The following is a 25435-nucleotide window of genomic DNA, read 5'->3' on the forward strand; positions in this document are numbered from 1 at the left end:
TTCACAGGATAACATTGGGGGAGGAGAGTTGGAGAAACAGGGAGAGAAGGAAACAGAAGGTTGTGTAGAGTTTCAAGGGGGATGATCGCAGAGAGCAAAGGATAGGAAGAATGTGGCTCTGATTTCTGAAGCCATCTGAGATGTCTCAAAGCTACCAGACATCATGTGCTGCAGATCTCCAGTGCAAGTAATTCACTCATCCATAGGCAGCTCCTGAGATGAGCAGCTGCAGGTGGCTTGTGTTGCAAGATGAAGATTTGGAATGAGGCACCTACTTGCTGCTCCACCAGTCACATCTGGAGCTGCTTGCTTTGTGATCCTCAGCTGATGCCTGCTACAGATGATCCGACAGTCTGGACACCACCCTGCTTTGGCTGTTTTCTATCTCCTCAGTCTTCTTCATGCACCTAGTCCAAGGAAGCTGCATTACCTTGTTTGATGTATGCAAGAAGGCAAAGACTGGATTCTGGTTATTTCCCAATATAACCTAATATAAGGAGGTCTTTACTTATCAGATGCCACCAAGACTGCACTGCACTTTCAGCAAAACTCAACAACTTGAGGTTAGTGACCCTACAGGGACATGTTCAGGACTGGTTGCCACCTATGATAGTGAGAAAGAGCTTGCTCCTACTGAGAGGGTCCTCTAAGATCTCCCTCCTCAGCCGGAGTACATAAAAATATCATCTATATGTCTATTGACCTCTTCTGTTTGTCCACTTCTGTTGACTTCTACCTGCTTAGCCATATAGAGATGGCCATGTGAGTTGACTTTGGCCAACTTTAGATGGAAGGTATTGAAGTATTGAGGAAACCACATTTATATTTTAGATTTAACGCTTATTTTATGGGAAGGTGATTGAAGATTGTAAAGAATAAGAAAGGATCTCAGGGGGAACTGTAAATGTTCTACCATCGATCCCAACATTAAGAAGCCTTTCAACCAAGACCACAGAACATACTACAGACTCACCTCACCAAGTTTTATCTCCACTTAAGTGTATCCGGAGCCTCATACTTTGTCTACTCAGCACTGGATGCCCCATTATTTCTTGGAACCCATCCCAAATGATCATTTATTTAAGAGAAGATGTTTTCTGCTGGTCAACTCTCCATAGAATCCACCATATTGTTCAGGGAACAGCCATCCTTAGAAGTTGCCTTTTCAAATTCTAATCAGATGGGTGCAAAAACTGAAGACTAAAGTGAATTAAACTGACCTTAGACCTTGCACTTCTTCCTCAACTTCTGCAATTGTTTATCCGAAACAGGGTGCTACAATAGAAGGCTGAAGGAATCTAGTAGTTAAAGGGTGGTCTTGCTGGAGAAGAGGGGAGCATAGAAGCCAGAGGGTAGTCTTGCCGGAGAAGGAAGGGTATCAGGCAGAAGGTGGTATTGTTGATGGCACTGAGCACTGGGACGGCTTGGTTTGGGCAAGTCCTGCGCCGAGCCTCCAGGTTGCAGGGTACCTGGTCCAGAAGATCCAGTAGCCTCTTGTGTCTTTCCTCTTCCCAGGAACACGAGCAGGGAGTAGGGAGAGGTGACCAACCCTGCATCCACCACCACCACCATCATCACCACAGCCACCCCCTCCACTCCCACTCTCCAGGTGCCCAGCCCAGCCATTGCTGTCTGCAACTTCCCAGCGGCTGCTGCGCCCTCTCAGGCAGGACGGGGGGACATGATCCCCTCACAAGCCGGTTGCTGGTGGCCATGAAGCGGCAGAACGTGCGGACTTTGTCCCTCATCATCTGCACGTTCACTTATCTGCTGGTCGGGGCCGCTGTCTTTGATGCGCTGGAGTCAGACTACGAAATGCGTGAGGAAGAGAAGCTTAAAGCCGAGGAGATCCGCCTTAAAGGGAAGTATAACATCTCCAGCGAGGACTACCGGCAGCTGGAGCTGGTCATCATGCAGTCCGAGCCCCACCGGGCGGGGGTCCAGTGGAAATTTGCAGGCTCCTTTTACTTTGCCATCACAGTCATTACCACTATAGGTAAGTGCATGTTCATGAATTGTCGGGTCTTGAATGAGTGTGTGCTTATTCATTGTCGGGTCTTGACTGAGTGCATACTCGTGAATTGTCGAGTATTAATTAAGTGCGTGCTTATTAATTGTCGGGTTTTGCTTGGTGAAGAACATTGACCAAAATAATTGCAAGGTCTACTAGATGTGGTTCCTGTTTCTTAACTAGCAACAAACAACTTGTGGATTTCCTTATGCTGGAAAATTACATGCCAAAGGCTTCTTGGGAAAGATTCAGCATTTGTAGGTGATAAGAACACCAGATGCAACTTTTAAGGTCTCTCACCTTGGTGGTCCATGACAACCTGTAGCTCTCCAGATGTTGGACATCTAAAAGTCAAGTCTTAAGTCTTCAGTAAGGGTTTGAAGTTACTGTATAACTTAACATGGTCTCATTTTTCGGTCTAGAAACCTTTTTTGACTTTATGTGAAAAAAGCAACCTGTAGACTTCTACATACTCAAGTATGAGTCAAGTCAGCCCGAACTCTTTACTGCAGAAGATTGTTGGATGTTATTCTAGTCATCTACATATGTTCAGTGTTGCATACAGTATGTCTTGTAGTCCGTGTAGCTGATTCTGAGGTGCATACAGTGAAGTCTGCCTGGGGTCATCTTTGCCATAGTGATGTGAAAATGCTGGACAAGCAGATATGTCATTTGTCACCCTGCTGCAGCCTCCTGTGTTGTGGCCACAGCTAGTACACAGTTGTTGAGGTCCACATTAAGGGGATACAACACTCACACCTCTCACTACATTGCTGTTTTGGGCTTTTCTTCGTACTAAAAAAAGTTTTTAAAACTTGTTTAACGGCAGCAGACAGACTTTATTTTCAGATAAAATGTTCTAGAATTCGTGCGGCTGCTTTTTTATGTTTAGTCTTTGCTCCGGTAAAGTTTTGTTGTTTTTTTGTTTTTCTTTGGAGGGTGGGGGTGGGGGTATTGGGGGTAGGGTCTGTCTCCCCAATATCTATCCTCCTTCTACTCCCTGTAGATAGATTTGTGTTCCGATTGGGATGAGCATGTTTGTTTGAGTCAATCTTTTCCACGGATCATTAAGCGGCGTGTTTGTAATTTTGCAAGTGAGCATTGATTTTCTTTCTGTAAGGTGTATGGTGATGGGAAACTCTATGAGCTCAGCAAATGCGGGAGAGGAAGTGGTGTGCAAAGCACGGAGGCAAAATAGTGCACCGGCTATATGCAGTTCACATTCACCCCAATGATTTGCTGTTACCCTAATATAGTAATAATTGTTAGAATGGATGCATTATTATAACTTCCTGTTGATTACCTCGGTAAATATATATATATATATAATTTGGCAGAAAACACTGCAGAAAGTTAGTGCATCTCATCCAGCGTAAAACATTGACTTATACTGTCATAAGACATTCTCTGTGGCAGCGCAAGTACTAATATCCATTGTAGTCCAGTATACACAAGGGTTAACTCCATTATATTGTGATGGGAGAACATTGGAATCATATAGGGTTATTAGAGAATGTAGCAGACTGGACATTAACACTTGTGCTGCCATAGACAAAGTCCTATGACAGATAAATCGGGATTTTGTATTGGATGGGATTGTAGGCTGTATACATCATAGAAAAAGTGTTCAGTATACAGTATATACTGGAGTGTACAGGAAAGTAAATCTGTCTTTATAATGAGATATACAGGAGTGCGGTTAAATCTATGTTTTGCAGTATTAAGTTATAGCAACTATCTATCTATCTCTGTAATATACATTATATATAATACAACAGGTGTGCACTCTTATTATAACTAGCTATACACAATATAATGGATTTAACCCTTGTGTATATACATTAATAGATCTGACATTGCCTTCTTTGTAATGTCCCACCTCCCTCCATCACTTCCTTCCTTCTAAGGTTTCATCCTATACAGGTGTAGACGAGCTGTGTTGTGATTTATAGCAGAGATCGTACTGGTCACATAATATCATGATGTGATTTTACATAAGACTGTAGGTGAATCTACTGGATTATCTGAACCAAGACAGTTAAACGATGTCACAAAGGGTTACATAGGACATTCAGTTACATAGGACACTCACTCTGTTGTATGATAATCACCAATACCTGATGATTTAGGTGTCATGTTGTGGATGTCCAGCTGTACTTGGCTGTGCCTTGTACTGTACCCCATTCATCACAGTCACATGCATTGGGAATACATTATATAATATGTCCCTGGTGGGCACAACCTGTACATACTGTACTGAGCATCAGCATTAGCTTATGTCCATCTACTGCATAAAACTTTCCGTCTGTACTATTACTCCCAGCCCCCTCCCCAGTAATCATAGAGCAGGGGATTAAGTAATGATTGATAATTGTTGTCCCATAGAGAGTCACACTTTTATACTGGAGGCTCCAGGGCTGAGGGAAGAAGGAAAGGGGGGGGGGGGGGGGGGTTCTCACCTATTCTCTTATGAGACTAAAGTGTGACTCTGATGAGGATGCTGCTGGGAGTGTTACTCTTCATCTCATGAATAAGACAGTGCTGCTCCCATTCTCTCTGTAGGACATGACTCCATCTAATAATGCCAAGAATCTGCTATCTGGCTCTGCTGCAAATAAACTATGGATATCTGCTGAGAGAAAAAGGATGGTCTGGAAGGAAAATTCCACAGTAGTGCAGTATATCTATCTATCTATCTATCTATCTATCTATCTATCTATCTATCTATCTATCTAGTTGCTGCGAACATATTTAGTGATATGTTATTACAATGAGGATGATAGTAATGATTCATTTATGATCACAGATAATATTTGCTTCTAGGGTAGATGCTTGGAACAAACTTTCAGCAGATATGGCTGGAAAATCAACAGTAAATTAATTTACACATGTCGAGGGTAATCAATCATAGATCTATCATAAGAGAGAAATATAAAGGAAATAATATAAGGGAAGTCTAGATTGAGCAGAGAGCTTTTTCTGCTGTCAATCATCTAAGTTTGTATGAGTGAGTTGCTGAATGAATCCCCAGTGTAATACAGTCGTTGTTCCTGGTGTAGTACAGTCCCCACTCCTGGTGTAGTAGAGCCCCTGCTCCCAGTGTATTATAGCTCCTGCTCCTGGTGTATTACAGCCCCTGCTCCTGGTGTATTACAGCCCCTGCTCCTGGTGTAGTACAGTCCCTGCTCCTGGTGTAGTACAGTCCCTGCTCCTGGTGTAGTAGAGCCCCTGCTCCCAGTGTATTATAGCTCCTGCTCCTGGTGTATTACAGCCCCTGCTCCTGGTGTATTACAGCCCCTGCTCCTGGTGTAGTACAGTCCCTGCTCCTGGTGTAGTACAGTCCCTGCTCCTGGTGTATTACAGCTCCTGCTCCTGGTGTAGCACAGCTCCTGCTCCTGGTGTAGTACAGTCCCCACTCCTGGTGTAGTAGAGCCCCTGCTCCCAGTGTATTATAGCTCCTGCTCCTGGTGTAGTAGAGCATCTGCTCCCAGTATATTACAGCTCCTGCTCCTGGTGTATTACAGCTCCTGCTCCTGGTGTATTAGAGCATCTGCTCCCAGTGTATTACAGCTCCTGCTCCTGTTGTAGTAGAGCCCCTGCTCCCAGTGTAGTACAGTCCCTGCTCCTGGTGTATTACAGCTCCTGCTCCAGGTGTAGCACAGCCCCTGCTCCTGGTGTAGTAGAGCATCTGCTCCCAGTATATTACAGCTCCTGCTCCTGGTGTATTACAGCTCCTGCTCCTGGTGTAGTACAGTCCTGCGCCTCGTGTAGTACTGTACAGTTCTTCATCCCTGTGTATTACAGCTCCCGCTCCTGGTGTAGTAGAGCCCTTGCTCCCAGTGTAGTACAATCCCTGCTCCTGGTATAGTACAGTCCCTGCTCCAGTTGTAGTACAGCCCCTGCTCCTGGTGTAGTACAGTTTCTGTTCCTGGAGTAGTACAGCCCCTGCTCCTGGTGTAGTACAGCTCCTGCTTTAGTTGTAGTACAGCTCCTGCTCCCGGCATAGTACAGTTTCTGCTCCTGGTGCATTAGGATGTAATGCACCCAGTGTATTACAGCTTCTGCTCCTGGTGTAGTAAAGTCCGTGCTCCTGGTGTATTACAGCATCTGCTCCCAGTGTAGTACAGTCCCTGCTCCTGGTGTATTACAGCATCTGCTCCCAGTGTAGTACAGTCCCTGCTCCCAGTGTAGTACAGTCCCTGCTCCTGGTGTAGTACAGTCCCTGCTCCTGGTGTATTACAGCCCCTGCTCCAGTTTTAGTACAGTTTCTGCTCCTGGTATAGTACAGGCTCTGCTCCTGGTGTAGTATAGTCCCTGCTCCTGGTGTAGTATAGTCCCTGCTCCTGGTGTATTACAGCATCTGCTTCCAGTGTAGTATAGTCCCTGCTCCTGGTGTAGTATAGTCCCTGCTCCTGGTGTATTACAGCATCTGCTTCCAGTGTAGTACAGTTCCTGCTCCTGGTGTATTAGAGCCCCTGCTCCAGTTTTAGTACAGGCTCTGCTTCTGGAACAACTCCCCCCTGGCTGTTATAAAATGTATAATGCTATATGAGGAACATGTAATGCTAGTAACAATATGTACTACTACTACATTGTTAATCCCAGCTCGTGTTTGCAGCGCCTGTAGTGCAGTGCTCTAGGCGCCGGCTAGTACAGTCATTACTGCAGCCAAGCTCTGATCTTATGTAATAGATATTATAAGGCCAGGAACAGTTCTGACATGTGTGTAGTGCACTGATATTAATAACTATATAATACAAGGATAATGACAGCGTACTGGATGTGTAAATGCAATTTTTGCAACATTTTACAATATTAACTATTAAACTGCAATAGACTGGAGAAATGTACATTGAGCTGCATGCAAGACTGTTCAGGATGCGAGAACAAGTCTCAGTGGAGCCCAAGGTGTCAGTGTGGTGTATGAGTGCGGCGCTGAAGGGACGACTCCCAGCAGAGTGCAGCCTTTTTCCAGTTAGTGGTTAGATGTTATGTAATACCATATATTAGTTCAGGAGCAGCTAGCCAAGGTTTGCTTTATAAGTGTATAGTGCTGCTCTAAGAGCTATGTGTAATACTAATCATCATCAACACAAGACCCCCACTATAAACATACCACTGTAGTACATCTCAAATTTAATTTTGTGGGGTCCTTCATCGTTAACATACCAGTAGCACGCTTACGCTATTTGCCTAACCCCACAGTCAGTATCTGTTTATGGCTATGCAAATATTGTAACATTAGTTTGGTGCTTGCTAGATCTGTACGTTCAGACTTTTCGTGTCATTTTGCAGAACTGATGTCGCTCTCATTGCAGCTACGAGGGGTTGCCTCTGTACTCCTTCCTCTTCTGCCCACTCCCTGAATTTTCCCTGAAGAGCTTGTGTGCACTCCTGCCAATCTTTTAAAGGGCCAGTGCACTCCCCCCCCCCCCATAATTCATCTCCTTCCAATCCTGTTCCTGATTCATCTCCTTCCAATCCTGTTCTTGCACTCCCTACGTTAGGCATCCACACCCTAGGGTGGATGCCTAAGCAATTAGTCTACTACTGCCGTTTGTGACAAAGCCCCAGTTTATGTTTGTTCTGGTTCTGACTCTGCCTGACTTTGACCATTTCTGATTTCTGTGCTCTCTGATATTGGCCCTGTACTCTGGACTTTGTTATTGCTTGCTGCCTGCTCTGACTCACAGCCTGGGCCTTGTTACTAGGTCTGTGTCACCGGCCCTGATTGCAGCCTGCTTCTCCCCTTTACTCCTGTTCTGGCCTTCAGGTACCACACCCTGGCCCCCTGGAACATCAGCAGCCACACAACTGGGAGTCCCGGCTTGGGGACTCCGCAGCTAAACTGAAATCCCACTTGAAGAGGTCAAGCGAGAAAACCGGGGTTGCCCAGGTGCAGCCAATTCAGATAGGCCAAAGCCAAACGGGTATGAGGCAAAGCGGATCCACATAGGTCCACCAGAGAATATTTATGTTTGGTCTTCTGCTGCTGATTGTGTCCACAGCAATCCCAATCCCCAGATCCCGATTACTACATACAAGATGTGATACAGGTAGGCATGGAGGCTCTAGTACCCTGTTGTACTATCTCTAGCTTGGATACAATTTGTGATACAGGCATGGAGGCTCTTTTACTCTGTTGTACCACCTCTAGCTTGGATACAAGATGTGATATGGGGGGCATGGAGGCTCTAGTACCCTGTTGTACCACCTCTAGCTTGGAAACAAGATGTTATCTGAGCGGCATGGAGCCTCTCGTACCCTGTTGCACCACCTTTAGCTGGGATACAAGATGTGATATGGGCGACCATGGAGGCTCTAGTACACTATTGGGCAACCTCTAGCTTCGATACAAGATGTGTTACGTGAGGGCTTATAGGCTCTAGTACCCTGTTGTACCACCCCTAGCTTGGATACAAGATGTGATACGGGTAGGCATGGAGGCTGTAGTATCCTGTTGTACCACCTCTAGCTTGGATACAAGATGTGATACGGGTGGGCATAGAGGCATACAGGTTCTGTATGGTATCCAGCAGCATATTGCTCCACATTCACTGTAACTGAGCCTCTAGATCATGCAAACATGTAGGCTGTGGAAGTTCTCATCCCAGATGGTACCATACATGTTATATTGGTGATAAATCTATTGTTCCATTGGTGATAAATTGGTGACTGGGCAGCCACGGAAGTGTGAGAATGTTGTGGGGGCTTCCTGTGACCCCTTTGTGTGTGCGGCTGAGCATTATCCTACTGGAAGCCGCCATGAGAGGAACACATGTGGCTGCAGGATGTCCTTATCTCTGAGCTGTCGTTGTCCCTCGTGCCACCACTAGGGGTGACCGACTGTCAGGTGCAATGGCCCCGCAGGCTATCACACCAGCAGGGGGCAGTGTGCTGCTCCACAGCAAAGGCAGGATTCATTTTGAAGGTTAGATATTATAAATTGAACCAAGAACTTTAGAAATAAAAATATGAAAATCATGAGGAAAAGTGCACTTTTCCCTATTTCTGCCCATTTATCACTACATAAGACCTACCAAACAAGAACATGTGTGTTATATTTTGTAAGAATTTAAAAGCTCTATGCATCCGACAAAGAAAAAAAATCTAAAAACTATTTGGGCACACAAAGAAACAAAGTTAAGATTGGCCTTTGACCCCTCCCATCCCAGGAAGTAAATGAATGCTCTGGGTGCAAAAGTATTCCCACGAATGGGTGTACACTTATGTCCTATGGATGGCATGACTGACAGCCAACCTGCTGCTGCAAAAGAGGTGAGAACATCAATCCTCGCCCTTAACCTCTTACACACCTGATCAATATTGATCATGGCATGTAAAGGGTTCACAGAGGGAGGGTGCTCTATCTGTAATGTCATCGGCTCTCTGCCATGTAATCATAGAGGGTCGATAGGATGCCATGCAACCAGATGCCTGGAAATTGCATTCGGGTTTGCTATGGTCTGTGATTGCTATGATTAGTTCTAATGCATCGCAGTACAGGAGTGCTGCAGTGTATTGTCATAGCATCACAGGTTCAATTCTTCTGCAGGGACATAAAAAAATGTAAAAAAAGAAATAAAAATTGTAAAAAAACATCTAAAAAAAATAGTACTCCCCCCCCCCCACACTATTTGTTACGATCGTGTGGGCAGGCAAAGCACGGGACCCACACGATCGTGACCAAAGGGGACGCACACGGGTATCACCAGGGTCACACGGGACTGACCCTGTGCTACAAGGAGTGTCTACCATAGATATGAATACCAACATCCACAGAACATGACTATCCACATCTGATGTCTGGCCACCTGCACAGACACTGGACTAGTCACTGTTCACATACAACATTTAATGCATACAACATATAACATACAACATAATCCACCCCCTTTTGTAAGTGGGGGGGCATTATGTTACGATCGTGTGGGCAGGCAAAGCACGGAACCCACACGATCGTGACCAAAGCAGACACACACGGGTATCACCAGGGTCACACGGGACTCACACCGGTTTCAGGCAACTGACCCTGTGCTACAAGGAGGAATGAGAGTGGCCCTACCTGAGCGGGGACATTGCCCCAATAAGGGCAGCCCAGCGGTCTTCGGATCTGGGCCCTAGCTGATCCTAGGAGCCACGCACCAGAACAGGATGCATTCACATGACAGACCCAGAATACACTGCATACAACATGCAACCACTAGTAACAGATTGGAAGCTGAATATAAATACCAGGTATTGGTTGACATTTTGTACAAGATGTTGAAAGCTAGCAGGCCACTTCACGGCTCCTGGTTATACTGCTAGTCCCTACACTAACCAGGAGTCCAGCAGAACCGGACACAGTTCACACAGAAAGCTGCAACAGGACAGAACACAGATTGCAGGACACACAGGAAACTACACAAAACTGACAGAATTTAAACATACAAACAGACATGAACCAAGTCACACTGCAAACCTCACCAGACAAGCATTCATGACTGCTCACCTGAGGGGCCATACAGACTGACCAGGAGCTGGGTTTATATGTGAGCACAGATCCAGGGGATTGGCTAGCAGGAAGAACCACACCCAGCCAGCTCAATCATTAACTCTGACATTGCTGTGCTGCTGGAATCACAACAGTACAACATGTCTCAGCAGCACACGGAACACTATTTTTACTAACTTTTCCCTCTTTGTTTAAAACAAAAGGAAAATAAATGAAAAAACACATATTTGCTATCGGAATATCCGTAATGACCCGTACAGTAAATTGAACACACTTTTTTTCCTGGACGACAAGCACTGTAAAAAGAAAAGTAAAAAACTGAGCCAAAAGGCTTTTTTGTTCATTTTGCCTCCAGAACAATTAATGAAAAAAAGAAACATATGTAGCCCCAAATGGTAGCGGTAAAAACGATCAGCCGTCACACAGCTCCATTGATGGAAAAATAATATAATGGGACTCTGAATGCAGCGATGCCAGAAAATATATTTTCCAAAAAAGGGTTTTTATTGTGCAAAAGTGGAACAACCTAAAGAATAGGAAATATAATATTTGGTATCGTGTAATGGTACGACCCGCAGAAACAAGGCAGCACGCCATTTATGCTGCATGATTAACGCTGTAAACAGACAATGGCAGAATTCATGTATTTTTTCTCCTTGCTCTCCACAAAAAGTTAATAAAAGTTCTCCAATACATTGTATGTACCCCAAAATGGTACCAATAAAAACAACAACAACGCAAAAAAAAAAAACTGCCATGTTGATGGAATAATACAAAATGTACGGCTTGTGAAAAGTGTGGCGTCCTTAGGACTAAAACGGTCCGCATCGCTAAATGGTTAGTAACGTCTAGGTCGCCTTCGGCAGGTAATGCAGCCAGAATCAAGTTTGGGGTGGACTCATGCCAGGGCTGAATGGTGTCTAGTGGAATATTAGACCACTCGCCATGCAAGATGTTGGTGGGGGATAACACATTCTCACTCATATCCGGACGTCTGGCACAACCTACAACACAAATCGCCGTATGCAGACAGACTACTGCTGCTATCTTACTGTTGATTTGCATAGACACTACAAATTAACACCATCCGGGGTCCCTGTGTATTATTGCTGCATGCCCCCAGCAGCAGTATATCCATCCCAGGGGGCTCCAGTATGTTGCTGACCCCTGTATAGGGCTCTGGGACCGATGTGCAGCAATACTAAGCATGTGCAGTAGTGTGGTGCTGAAGGGACAGCTCCCGGGACACTGCAGCCCCTATGTTATACCTTAGTTCAGGAGTGACTTCCCTCTTCCTGCTTCAGGGGGCGTTTACACCAGCAATGCAATATCAGTTCGAGAAACTTGCAAACCTGCGATTTTTTTTTTTTTAAATGCAAGTGCAATGTGAGGAACGTGAATTGTATTTCACAAGCTTGAAAAATCAAGTTATTCCAATAGTAAATAAAGAAAACTGCATCGCACTCACAGGAAAGTCGCAGGTTCAGGCGAGTACGATGCAATTTTGTTGTTCTGCTCACATGGGAAATAATACAAACAGGACGCGCTGTCATTTCTCGTAGCGTCGCTGAGAGGCAAAAATCACTCACGTAAATTAACCCATTAACCCTTTCCAATCCACTGTCTGACGCCTAAAGACATTCTGATTGAAGGCTGTACAGCTCTGATGTTGGAAAACATCCGGCAGGGTATTCTTACTGTAGATTACTGGCCGCTCTGTTGTTAGGGGCCTCTCCAGCATGTCCCATACTGCAGTACTGGCCAGCAGATGGCACCATTGTATAATGAGAGAAAGAGAAAGACCCCTAGGAAACCCTGAATCCGAAATTGGATTGCAAAGGGTTAAAAATAATGGGTTCTTCTTCTACACGAACTCTGTGCATTTTGCAACACCTGAAAATTGTACAAGAAAATCACCTGAATGAATGACCCCCAGGGTGTATTCAGATGGGCGGATTCAGGCGTCAGTACTATCCGATTATAATATGGACAGAACTCACCTGTGGAAAGAATCCATGTTATTCACGAGCGATTTGTCGTATTCTTACACAGGATTCGCCCATTATTTTCTTTGGCAGTAAAAAAAAAAATTGCCTTTGCTTGTAAATGTGAGGGTGCGCTCACACGGGTGATTTCACGGGCAATATCTGACCGATTGCCGTATGATCAGATATCACATGAGCTCTCAATGTATTTATCCATATGAGGGAATTTTTGCTCATGATTTGAGATTGAAGGATCGCTGCCTGCCTTATTTTCGGGTGACTCTCGCTCATTATTTCCTACGACAGTATACAAAGTCTTCCCCCACTCACTTGTAGATGTGGTTTTCATGCAAATGCGATTCCTCTATTTTTCCTACCGAACCACCAGCAATGTCCGTGCATTAAAGTCGTGCGTTAAAATCGCGCGTTGCAGAGATATGGTGCGTTCTCCTTGAAAAACGCGTTGCCCTTGTAGCAGAAATTGCGGGTTTGAGAGTGCGATATCGGTCTGAACTTCTTGGACTGATATCGCATTCGCCCGTGTGCATCCACCCTCGCACGAGTATCGTGCTATGATAAGACCAATGTGCAATTATATCACAACTACTACTAATAATACCGTATTGACATGGGTGAAAAAAAAACGTGCGCGTCCAGCGGGATTGAATTTGCACGGGCGGTGTTTCTTTTGCATCGATAGCGCAAGATGGAAAAACTAAAGCGGGTCCTATTTTCATGCGATTCTTGTGAGAGAATAGGACTTGCAATGTGTGGTGTTTCGCAGATCGCACGGATGGGGAGTCGGTGTGTATAATGCCAGTTGCACCCAAGAATCTGAGACGCAACTCGCTGTCGGCCATGTAAATACTTACAGCTTGTGTCTTCTCTGCTGTCGTGCTGTGCTGCAGGGACAGCTTGCAGTATAGAATAACCTTTCTCCAATTAGGGACAAGTTTGTATGTGATGTGTTAGTCCAGGGGCATTAGGCTCGCACTTGGTTTTAACCCCTTCATACCCCTGGGCCTCCATTTACTTCATGGGGTTGCAAGGCTTATATGGAGAGGGATCACGAGCCGATTGTGCTTCATACCCGGCGGGTACCAGCTGTCCTGATTGCTAATTGGGAGTCCTGTATGCCCCTCCTCTCCTGCAATGAAATTGCAAGGTGCTGTACAGTTGCCATGGCAGCCTGGGACCTTCTAAAGACCCCCAGGGCTGCCATGGCTGATTGTCAGAATACAATTTATTGCAATACTATGGTATTGCATTATACTGTACAAGTGATCAAACAATCGCAAGTTCAAGTAAAAAAATAAAGGACATTGAAAGTTTTATAACTCCCTTTTCACGTATTTAAAATAAAAACATTAACAAAAAAAATATCAAAAACATATTTGGTATCACTGCGCCCATAAAGGTCTGATTGATCAAAGTAATGCTTTATCTACCTTGCACAGTGAACGTCGTCAGAAAAAAATACACAACACCAGAATTGCGCTTTTCGGTCACCCCCACCTTAAAGAAATGTAATAGAAAGCGATCAAAGAGTCGTATGTGCACTAAAATGGGGCCAATAGAAACTTCAGGACGTCCCACAAAAAATAAGCCTCACACAACTACGTCGCTGGAAAAACAAAAAAGTTATGGCGGCGCAGAAAATAATTTTACTTTGTTCCAGAGATATTTTTTTAAAAAGTACAGAAAAAACCAAAGTAAATTTGATATGGTCGTAATCGTACCGACCCACAGAGTAACGTTATCAGATCACTTTTGTCGCAGTGTTAATGCTGTAAAAACAAGACCCCCCAAAAAAGGCGGAATTGCAATGTTTTTCCACTTCACTTTTTAAAATAGTTTTTAAAAGGTTTTTTAGAATTTTTTAAAAGTTTTTCCGTACATTATATGGTACATTAAATAGTAACATTAAAAAATACAACACGTCCCGCAGAAAACAACAAGCCCTCAGACAGCGGCGGTGAGGGATAAATAAAAGTGGGGAGGAAAAAACAGAAATGCAAAAAAAAGGGCCGCCCCATTAAGGGGTTAATGCTTTCAGGATGCGGCATGCTTCACAGATAATAATATGAAATGCATATAAATGCCAGTGTTTTCAGGACTCGGTCATACATGATGCATTTCTTATCGCAGCTGCGGTGCTTGCACCAGTGTTGCAGTGCGGTGCTGAAGGGACAGCTCCTGCTTCCACAGATGCCTGGCGCAGCTCTGTGCTACATTGGAGTTGGGTGATCGTAGTACATTGAATGTCAAGTGAACGTTTGCTACATCTCCATGTGGTTGCAGAGCGTCACTGTCACTGCATTAACCCTTTACAGCCAAGGCTCTATCTAGATTGTGCATGACCGGCCGTGCAGGCAGCAGGATCCCAGCCGAGCAGCCGGCGGCCTCCTGTAATCAGCAGTTTATGATTCGGGTAATGTCTGATAAATGTGCAGCGATTACTGGGGACTCCTGTGTGGGGGAGGGAACCGGCCATAATGTCTGTCTGCAGGGACTGATAGGATGATATCTTCATAGCTAGAATAGAACATAGACGCCTGACCACCTGCAACAGTAGCTCCAGGTGTCTCAGGGGGCGCTCTTCCATGAGGTGACCTGAGCCCGCTGCCTCAGGCGGCAGTCTGCAGGACCTCAGAGGGGCGCTTGGTTGACACCCAGCCAGTATTTATTTTTTATCGGCTATATTAACAGCCAGTAAAAAATAATTGCCAGCTGTGAGCCAAGCAGCAACCCCACAAGCATTTCACTCAGTAGCCAATCTTGTAATCAGTCTTTGACCGCTGACGTCTCACCTGATATCTGCATTTCTTCACTATGGGGTCATTATTACGATTGGGACCACTAAGGGGGTCACTCTTACTACTGGGGCTACTATAGGTGTCACTATTACTAATGGGGACACTATGGGGGTCACTATTATTACTGGGGTCACTATTACTACTGGGGCTACTATAGGTGTCACTATTACTGCTGAGGACACTGTGAGGGTCTTTATTACCACTAGGGTCACTATGGTTGTAACTTTTACTTTTGGGACCACTAACAGGGTCACTATTACTACTAGGGCCACTATGGGGCTCACTTTAACTACAGGGGCCATTATAGGGGTTGCAACTACTATTGGGGACACTGCATGGAACACCATTATTACTGGGGATACTATGGGAGGCAATATTACTACTAAGGCCATTATGGGAGTCACTATTAGTACTGGAGTCACTATGAGGGCCACTATTAATACTGGGGCTACTATGGGGGCCATTATTTATACTGGGGCCACTAACAGGGTCACTATTACTGCTGGAACCACTAATGGGGTCACTATGACTACTAGGTACATTAAAGTAGTTCTATTGGGGCTACTAAGGGGGACTATTGGGGCCACTTCTAGGAGCACTATTACCCTGTCACTTCAAATATGTGTTGGGTATGTTGTGTATTTGGTGCCATTGTTGCCTGTAAAATGAGTGTTTCTTGCTGGGTGGGGCGCCGTTTCACTGAAGTGGCCAGTATCTGAATTTCATCTTGTTTGGAACAGCAGAGCGCCCTCCAGAGGCCTCTGAGTTGGGGAAGTATAATTTCATGATAAGTTCTAGAGAATTCATAAAGGCTGGGTTCATATGAGCGAGTGGCATGTCTGTCCAAGAAACTCGGACCAATATTGTACTTTTAAAGTGGTGATTTTGGTTCCCAGGATGATGGGATTCTTCTTAAAAGGGCGTCCCATCTTTGTACTTGTGAATTCAAAGGTACAAATCTCATCGCACTCGCAAGCAAATCGCACAATATACAAGTGCCATGCAAATTCTTTAAAGAGCCCATTAAAAATAGTCACTGATTCTTAACAAATAATCGCCCAAAAATAAGATGTGGAGCGTTTTTTGTATCGTGGACGCGGCCCGAAAAGTCACGTGAATATACAGATGGAGATAAGCAGGTACTGTTCACGTCTGAGTTGCGTCCATATCGCTATCGGATGGGACTCACGGCTGAGAGTTTTCTGGCACAGTTTCTGTGTGTTGTGAGATGCACCAAAATCCCACGTGGACAGAAGCCTTCGTCATTGACGGGCGTACGAGTATTCACACATGCAATGCTTCTCTCATAATGACACAAGAAGAAGTCAGAAAACCTGCGTGTCATATTTTTAGGCGCTTCTGTTTAAGAACCGTCCATTCTTCTCTATGGAGGCAAAAAAAGCAGTGCAGCGTGCTCCATGTGCCTGGGAGGTTCATGTGAGTGCCATGCCGTTGTTCTTTGCGCTGAGAGGGACTAATGGGCAATTTCCAAGTGCAATCTCCAGTGCAGCGGTATGTGATACGTTTTTCTTGCTAAACGCATTGTGTTGGCTTTGTGAATACAATATCGGTCTGAGTTTCTCGGATATCGTAATGTAAGCGCAGTTACATCATAGGACTCTCTGCTGTAGGGTCATGATGTTACTACAGCTTGTTATATGCAAGGCATTCACAAGCTATCAGGTATTCCTAATATCTTCTCATGATACAGACCTTCTACCAGGTGGGGTAACGTTCTAGGAGGATCTGTCGTATAGCCTGCATCCACAGGGAGCAGCTACAACTAATGATGTCCCAACCCCCATCCTCCATCAGCCAAGACATCTCCTTCGTCCATCAGATCCGCAGCAGTTCATCGCAGTGTAGATCCCACTTGGAGGTGAAATCGTCCTGCATTAATATCGGCCCCTGCGGACAGGAAGCTTTTTAGATTGCAGTTAGGTGGCAGTCTGACATGTTCTGACCAGCTGACAGGAAGGGGTCAGCGATTCATGCTGCTTTGCCCCAAATTCTGACCTCCCATCAGCAACTGAAATCTGGATCCATCTGACCAGGAGATGTTTTTCCGCTGCTCAGTGATACAAGTTTTGCGCTCTGGAGTCTCATCTTTCTGTTTCTCTTAGACAAGATGGAGCTGGAACTGGTCATCTGCTGTTATAGCCATCCGCTTTAAGGAACAGCGAGTTGTGCAATTGGACACGTTAGTTGAAGCCCCATTGTTGTATTCTGCTGACTGTGCAGCCTGTTGGTCAGAACGATTCCTGACATCCTCCTCCGACCCCTTTCAGTGACGATTTGATTCCATCCCTAGGATCTCCTTTCTCTGGATGTTTTTTCTTGATCACATCAGTATACTTTCCACACTGTTACCACGGTTGGCAGTGAGCCCTCGGCTAGTCCAGCACCAATGATCGGCCTCGTTGGAAGTCGCTCCGATCGCTGGATTTTCCCATCTAATGTGAATTCACACTGAAGCTGATCCACGGAAAACTTGTCACGTGATTTTATGCTCCGGGGTCACGGGGAGAATTCCCATACAGGGAAGTGCCAATCGTGAGAGGGCGGGGGGTCTAATAAAGGGTGTTAAGGGGGCTCTAAAAAAGGGACGGGAACACTATTAAAAGGCTGGGAGCTCTACTAAAGTGGGCAGGGTTCTAATAAAAGAGTCATTCAATGAATGTCCATGCACATCATATAGGGCAAGAGGCAGATCATTGTGGATTGGCACTGTGAGACTTCCTTATTTCATGCTATCCACTGGTTTAGATCAGTGGGGGTTGCTGAGTGAGGCGGGGGGGGGGGGGGGAGGGGTCACAAACATACGAAATGAAACTGAAAACTTAAGCCTTGCCCCAAACAAGCCTTTCCAGCATAGGACAACATAATTTCCATTTAATTAACAGTTTAATTTCCCATTGTAATCTATTTCGGCGTCTATTTGGTAATTGCCTCCTGCAGTGATGAATGTTCCTTCTTTCTTCAGACGTATTTTCATAATTCCGCAGAAGGAAATATAAAGTTATTGGTTTCTTCACAAGAAGCAAAATCATTTCCATCATCTTGCAAATGCTGGAAATGTAACATGTTTGCATCAAGGTGAAATTAGGAAAATACGTGATCGTCGCAGGAGTAGCAATCCCGGCAGTGTGAGGAGAGCCGCGTATATACTGTAAGTCGCGGCCTCCGCTATTGTCAAGTAGAACTCATTTATAGAGGGTTTATAAATAGAAACGTAAGTCTGTCTTGATGTAGCCTTGGAGATAAGCATCAAGAGTGCGCTACAAGTGAAGATATCTCTAGCCTTGTTTAGTCTAATATGCATGCAGAACGTGCGTAGACCTTTCCATTGGGCCATGTCTGGTCAGTAACCGCTGTTAAAGCAACCTAGATCCTTAGACGATTCACAAATAGGCATGTAAACATGTGGATGCTTCTGGAAGGCCTTCGCTCTGGAGATATCTGATAGCCTTTGTGTCAATTTGCATGAGGCTTAAGAAGATAAAGAAAGTGTGAACATCAAACCATTCCGCCTCCTTCTTTTGTTTGCTAATATTTCAGTGTTTGAGCAGAGGCGGGGCCTTTCGCCAGTTTGTTCCTCCCATGAGGAAGTGTGATGGTAGAAGCCCTGTTGCTTCCACACAATATGCAATGCATTTGGAAAGTCTTCAGGCCCTTTCACTTTTTTACATCTTGTTATGTTTTGGCATTGTTTGGACAAAAAGAAATGACGTTTTTCCCCATTCTGCAGCAGGATGTTAGAAATCTTGGTACATTTAAAAAAAAAATTAAATAAAAGTTTATCATTAACATAAGTATTCACACTCAATACTTAGTTGAAGCCCTTTGGTAGCTATTCCAGCCTCCAGTCCTCTAGGGGATGATACTACAATGTTTGTACACCTGGATTTGGGGATTTTCTGCTCTCTGTCAGGTTGGATGGGGGGCGTCTATGCACATCCATTTTCAGGTCTGTTGTTCAATTGGGTTCAAGTCAAAGCTCTGCTGGGTCACTGAAAGACATTCACAGAGTCATCCCTAAGCCCCTCCTGTGTTGTCTTGGCTGGGGACTTAGGGTTATTGTCTTGTTGGAAGGTGACCCTTCTGCCCAGTCTGAGGACCCTTGCGTTCTGGATCAGGTTGTCATTATCTCTGTACTTTGCTCCATTCAGCTTTCCATCAACCCTGACCGGTCTCCCCTCCCCCAGCATGATGGTCCACAACCAGGCTTCACCGTAGGGATGGTATTGGGCAGGTGATGAGCGGCGCCTGGTTTCCTCCAGACAGAGTGCTTAGAATTGAAGCAGAAAGTTCCATCATAGCTTCATCAGACCAGAGAATCTTGTTTCTCGCAGTCCGAGGTCCTCTAGGTGCGTTTTGGTAACTCCAGGCGGCTTTCATGTGTCTTACTGAGGAGGCTTCTTTCTGGCCGCTCCGCCATAAAGCCCAGATTGGAGGAGGCTGCAGTGATGGTTGACCTTCTGGAAGTTTCTTCCATCTGCACACAGGATCTTTGGAGCTCAGCGAGAGTGACCATTGAGTTCTTGGTCACCTCTCTTACCAAGGCCTTTCTCCTCCTTAGTTTGGTGGATCGGTGGCTCTAGGAAGCGTCTTGGTTGATCCAAACTTCCTACATGTAAGTATTATGGTGGCCACTGGGCTCTTGGGAACTTTCAGGGCAGCAGAAATGTTTTTGCAGCTTCTCCAGATCTGCGGCTCCACACAATCCTGTCTCTGAGCTCTACAGGTAGTTCTCTCCTCCTAATGGCTCGGTTTTGGCTCTGATATGCATTGTGAGCTGTGAGATCTTATATAGACAGGCATGTCTTTTATATCCAATCAACTGACCGCACCACAGGTGACACCAATCAAGGTGTAGAAACATCTCAAAAGAGGATGAAGAGAAATGGTAGACACCAGAGTTACATTTCAATTGTCATACCAAAGGGTGTGAATACTTATTAAAGATTTCTAACATCCTGTTCTCAGTTTGTCGTTATGGGGTGCTGAGTGCAGAATGATGGGGAAAATGTGCATATTATAATTGTTGGCTGCAGGTCCGGGTTGTACCCCATCCTGCGAATGGTTACACATTTGCAACGTGAGGACAGAAAACCCGTTAGCATCCCAGTCCGAGCAGCTGAGGACTTTCACCTCAGTCAGCCACAATGTGGTTAAGGCTCCAATTTACAAGAAGTCATTTCTCCAGTTCTCCCAACCTCACAATTCATTTTCCTTAAGCTGTTTTTCGAGTATTTGCTGCTCTTTCCGAATGGCAGTCCTGTTATTGTTTGGAGCCTGATGATTGCTACGGTTCAGGACCTTATTATTTCCAACACTCAAGTAGTTAAATCCGAGGTTTTGATCAGGATTGTCGGGTCTCTTTCTATAGAGCAGTAGAACGGATATTGGAATGTCGAATAGTTTTCTCCCTGTAGACGACAGTAGATACTGGAGGTGGTGAATCACGTGGATTGTGCCCTGAATCCGCACCCTGGAATGTAGGTCAGGTTACCTTTGAGATTATGTAAACTGAGATCATGTGATCGTCCTCGGGTTGTGCCACCTTTACCATATACATCATCCGGTATTTGTCCGCGGCTGGAAAAATGTTTTATGTTTCACTTTTTTTAATTGTTAAAAGGAAATTGTCATCTGAAAATAGCTACTTGTATGATTCTAGTTTTTATGCTAAACATATGTTTCAATGATTTTTGGTGATTCTTTAAAATTTTCGATGCCATAATCTATATTTTTTAAAAATCCTGAAATCCTGCAGTTCTGACACTGACCACTAATCCTATCAGTAGTCTGACACTTCCTGTTCTGTAGAGAAAACTTCTCAGCCGTCATCTCATTATCATCACAGGCAGGATTACTCTGAGAGGAGACACCTACATACAGCTAACACAGGAACCAACAGTCTCAATAGGTGATGTCACAACTCACCTCCTCCCCCTCTATGCACACTGACCACTAAACCTAATAGTTGTTCTATAATTTCTGTTTTGTATAGAAACATTTCTTTATCATCACACTTAGGATTACTATGAAAGGTAACACCTATATATAGATAACACAGGATCCACCATTCACAATAGTTGATGTCACATCTCACCTCCTCCCCCTTCCTTCAAAGGCTACAGAACATATTCACAATACTCTTCCATATAAGTCAATGAGTCAGTTCCTGTCTATCATGCCAATTGCCCAAGAATATCACTACTTCTATGCCCTATTAGAGCATATGGATGTCATCAGGGTTATTCCACACTTGGCACCACTCTTTATTAACCCACGCATCCCTATTAAATGGGTTGTTTTATGAAGACAATGTAGCACAGCGCATGTGGACCTCCTGTGTCACTGATTGATTTGGCTTTGGGCTACTCCTGAGGGATGCTTTAACTGGTCCTCAGGTTTTTACCCTTTAGCCCCCCTTTTGAGGGATCTGGCCTTCTCTGCCGAGAAACTCCACATCTGTTCCCCAGGAGTAGTTTCAATGCAATGACAGCTGACCCAGATATGCCACAAGGCACAGGAGCATGGCAAAAAAGAACAGGCAGGGACATAATCAAAGTTATAGGCTGAGGTCAGGGAGGGTGGAGTTCGTGAAAGTTGTGTATATAGACAAAGCTCAAACTGGGTAGCATGCAGAGTACTAGCAGACCATCACTTAGAACACTAGGAGCCTTTTGTTTGGACACCATCCAGAAGAAGTTGGGTGCCCTAAACAAAACAGGAAAGGCTAGGATAAGCTGAGGACAAGTTGGGTGCATGTACTGGCTTAAAGAGGACGGATAACGTGGCACTGGCTGCACAACAGGCAGGGATGCCAGTGACAGCAACCAGCAGCAGAGGAAGGTGAGAGGGCTGCATCCGTTGGTTGTGACTGGTGTCCATTAAAACAACCCTTGTCCATATACTTTATTAGGGCATACAGACATTATAGAAGGCCGGCCCTAACTTGAGTTAACCCTCTGTGAGCCAGAATGGAGAACCACCTTGTAGGACCAACACTCGTTCTTTTGGACTTGTTCCATCCTTCTATTCACAGACCAGCATTTATCTGATTGGCTGCATGGGGAAATGCCTGGTTGGTGGTGGTTGATTTTGCTGGGGGTGCTGGGAACAAAAGAGTGGGCGATCGACTGAAGTTGGATAAGGCATTATGATACTATAATAGATCATGGGAAATAAAAAAACCTAACAATAGAAACTCCACACAAATATACTTATATACTGGGAAAGTGGTGAAGTCACTCCATGAAGACTACATCTTCTACTTACAGGATTAGCAACGTCCCCTTCATCCAAATGGCCTCGACAGAAGTTCTCACCGCATGACTCATCATAGACATTAGTGGTATATCATCATGGGCGCCGTTCCACTTCATCACCTGTCGGTTTTGCCCATCATTTTCCAAGTGGCATCATGGAAGACCATATGGAAGGGGGGTTCATGGTGAGGGCTCTTATCACTTACCTAAGGCACAGTGGGGAGGTTTACAGGCAATTTAGCACTACAAAACATGACATCTACTGTGAAGGATATCGCCGGTGACTCGATTACCGTACGGTTGTGCTATTTATATCATCCATACAAGACCAGGTCCTGCCCTCCGAAAATGAAGATGCAGTGGAGAGGAAGACGAGTGGAATGGATTGTGACAGTGACTGAGGGCAGACAGTCAGAGATGAGATTGGAAGATACCCAAAAGCTCCGAGCAGCAAACATGAGGGGGGTGGAGGGTGATGCTTGCTGCACTGCTCTACTTAATGGCCAGCACTTCTGCCCCGCACACCTCAAACAGTCCCACTGCTATTGACTTATGCATTCAAATGGGATACAAGAATTTTTATTTCCCCTGGGAATGGCTGCCATTAGCTATGTGTGACCCATGCAATTACACAGGGTGTCGGCCACCAGCTTGTAGGGGAGCACCAGGCGGATGCAGACTGGGGGTGATTGCTCCCCTTAGGTCCAGGCAGCCAGATGATCTGCTTCCTCTGTACGGCAGCATCTTGTGGAGCTACATGAATCATTCTCCTCCAGGCTCTGTTTCCTCCTCTTTGATATTTTAAAGCAATGCTGGCAGTACCCCAGCAACATAGTCACTCAGTTCTGATACAATATTTAAGTTCTGAGCTTGGTTCTGGGGCTGTATTTATGTACTGAGGTTGGTTCATGCTGTATTTATGTTATAAGCTTGGTTTGGGTGCTGTATTTATGTTATGAGCTTGGTTTGGGTGCTGTATTTATGTTATGAGCTTGGTTCTGGTGCTGTATTTATGTTATGAGCTTGGTTTAGGTCCTGAATTCATGTTATGAGCTTGGTTCTGGTGCTATATTTGTTCACTGGGCTGTTTTGGTCTAAGGGTGCTGCTATCTTGCTGCTTTCTGAACAAGTAGACTGCAGGCAGACTGTAGGTATGAAGACTCCATTCTCCTTTTATTAGGCAGCACTTGCCACTCTGCTGTTTTGTTTTTTTCATCCAGTGGCAGCCATCATGGCCCGTCCTGTATGCTGGTGGATGGCAGCCACCCACATACACTTGCTTCACTACACTAGAGTTGCGCCTCACTAGCACAGCTCCACTAGGTGGGCACCCAGTTGACACTGAGAAGTTGTGGTGTAACGTTTGTCTTTTGCTTTCTTCTGTCCCTCAGATAACACACACTCTAACGTGCTTTGTGATTCCATTCTTTACAATGTTATTAACATCTCTGCTTGCTGTCAGTGAGTGGGATCATCATTTTTTATATTCAAGGACAGAAAAATTGTACAAATATAGGGGCACATTTATCTAAAATAGTGGTTTACATGGTGGTCTTAGATAAGTGGTGACAGAGTAAGATGTAGCAATGTAATAAGAGGTGCTAGGAACGGCCGTGAGCATATTTTGAGTTTTATGGCACGTAAAACCTGAGGTGCGCTATGATTTATGCCATTTTCTGGTGTAAATAATAATAATAGATGGCTCCGCCCCCTCCCACCAAGCCCCATCCACTTTTTTTTTCATTCCAAAAGTGGCAGGAGTGGCGTAAAATGCAGAAAAGTGGCACATTTTTGCACACGTGGCTTGCACAAGGATTTGCTACTTTCCAACTTCAGAATTCTTGCATTAATGCGTTTATGAATTCCCCCATTATCCTTCTCTCAGCTGAGGGTTTGTTACAGTTGTATCCAGTCTGGACAATGCTCTGTGAGCTCAATACTCCAGCAGCTTAAATCTTCTCCCTGTTCTGGCCTTTTCTCCAAACACCTCGCCCTTTGTTTTTAACCCCTTCCCGCTCTAGGACGTACATTTATGTCCTGGACCGTCGGGGTATGTATGAAGAGAGGTCGTGGAGCGACCTCTCTGCATACAGCGCGGGCGTCAGCTGTTTATTACAGTTGACACCCGTGGGCAATAGCCGTGATTGGCCGTTCGGTCGATCTCAGCTGTTAACCCTTTAAATGCCGCTATCAATTCCGTACGAGGTGAGATCGGGGGAGCCGTGCAGGTGTCATGGCAGCAGGGCTGCATTAGAAGATTGCCTATCAGGCCATCCCCGTGGCCTGTCAAATTGCAGTATGACGTAATGCTGTGGCATCACATCCCACTGCAGGAGCGATCAAAGCATCGCATGTTGTAGTCCCCCAGGAGGGCTTAAAAGAAAAGTTAAAAAGATCAATAACGTTTTTTTAATTGTACAAAAAAAAAGGTCATAAAAGTTTAAATCCCCCTTTTGCCATATCTATAATTAAAAAATCTAAATATTAAAATAAAAATACATATTTGGTATCACCGCGTCTGTAAATGTCTGATCTATCAAAGTAGCACATTATTTACCCCGCACGGTGAATCTAGTCCGAAAAAAAAAAAGAAAGAACACCAGAAATGCACTTTTTCAGTCACCCTGTCTCCCAGAAAAAACGCAATAAAAAGCGATCAAAAAGTCGTATATGTATTCCAAATTGATACAACGGAAACTACAGAACATCCTGCAAAAAATGAGCCCTCGCTCAACTACATCGATGGAAAAATAAAAAAGTTATTGCACGAACAAAATGACCGCAGAAAATAATTGAAAAAAATTAAACGTCTTTGAAAAAAAAAAGAGAGTATTAAAAAAAAAAACTAC

The 25435-nt window shown here is 44.8% G+C and overlaps 1 protein-coding gene across 1 annotated transcript in view; it reads left to right on the top strand.

Annotated features, from left to right (window-relative positions):
* The first annotated feature begins 811 nt into the window (after positions 1-811).
* The window catches only part of KCNK9 (potassium two pore domain channel subfamily K member 9), a 168824-nt gene continuing 144200 nt past the window's right edge, over positions 812-25435 (top strand). The window contains exon 1 of the mRNA XM_066578763.1: positions 812-1996. Within this exon, the coding sequence (XP_066434860.1) occupies positions 1402-1996 (595 nt within the window). The 5' untranslated portion in view covers positions 812-1401. The remainder of the gene's footprint in view (positions 1997-25435) is intronic.

The sequence above is a fragment of the Eleutherodactylus coqui genome, chromosome 9 (assembly GCF_035609145.1).
Source record: "Eleutherodactylus coqui strain aEleCoq1 chromosome 9, aEleCoq1.hap1, whole genome shotgun sequence".
NCBI lineage: Eukaryota > Metazoa > Chordata > Amphibia > Anura > Eleutherodactylidae > Eleutherodactylus > Eleutherodactylus coqui.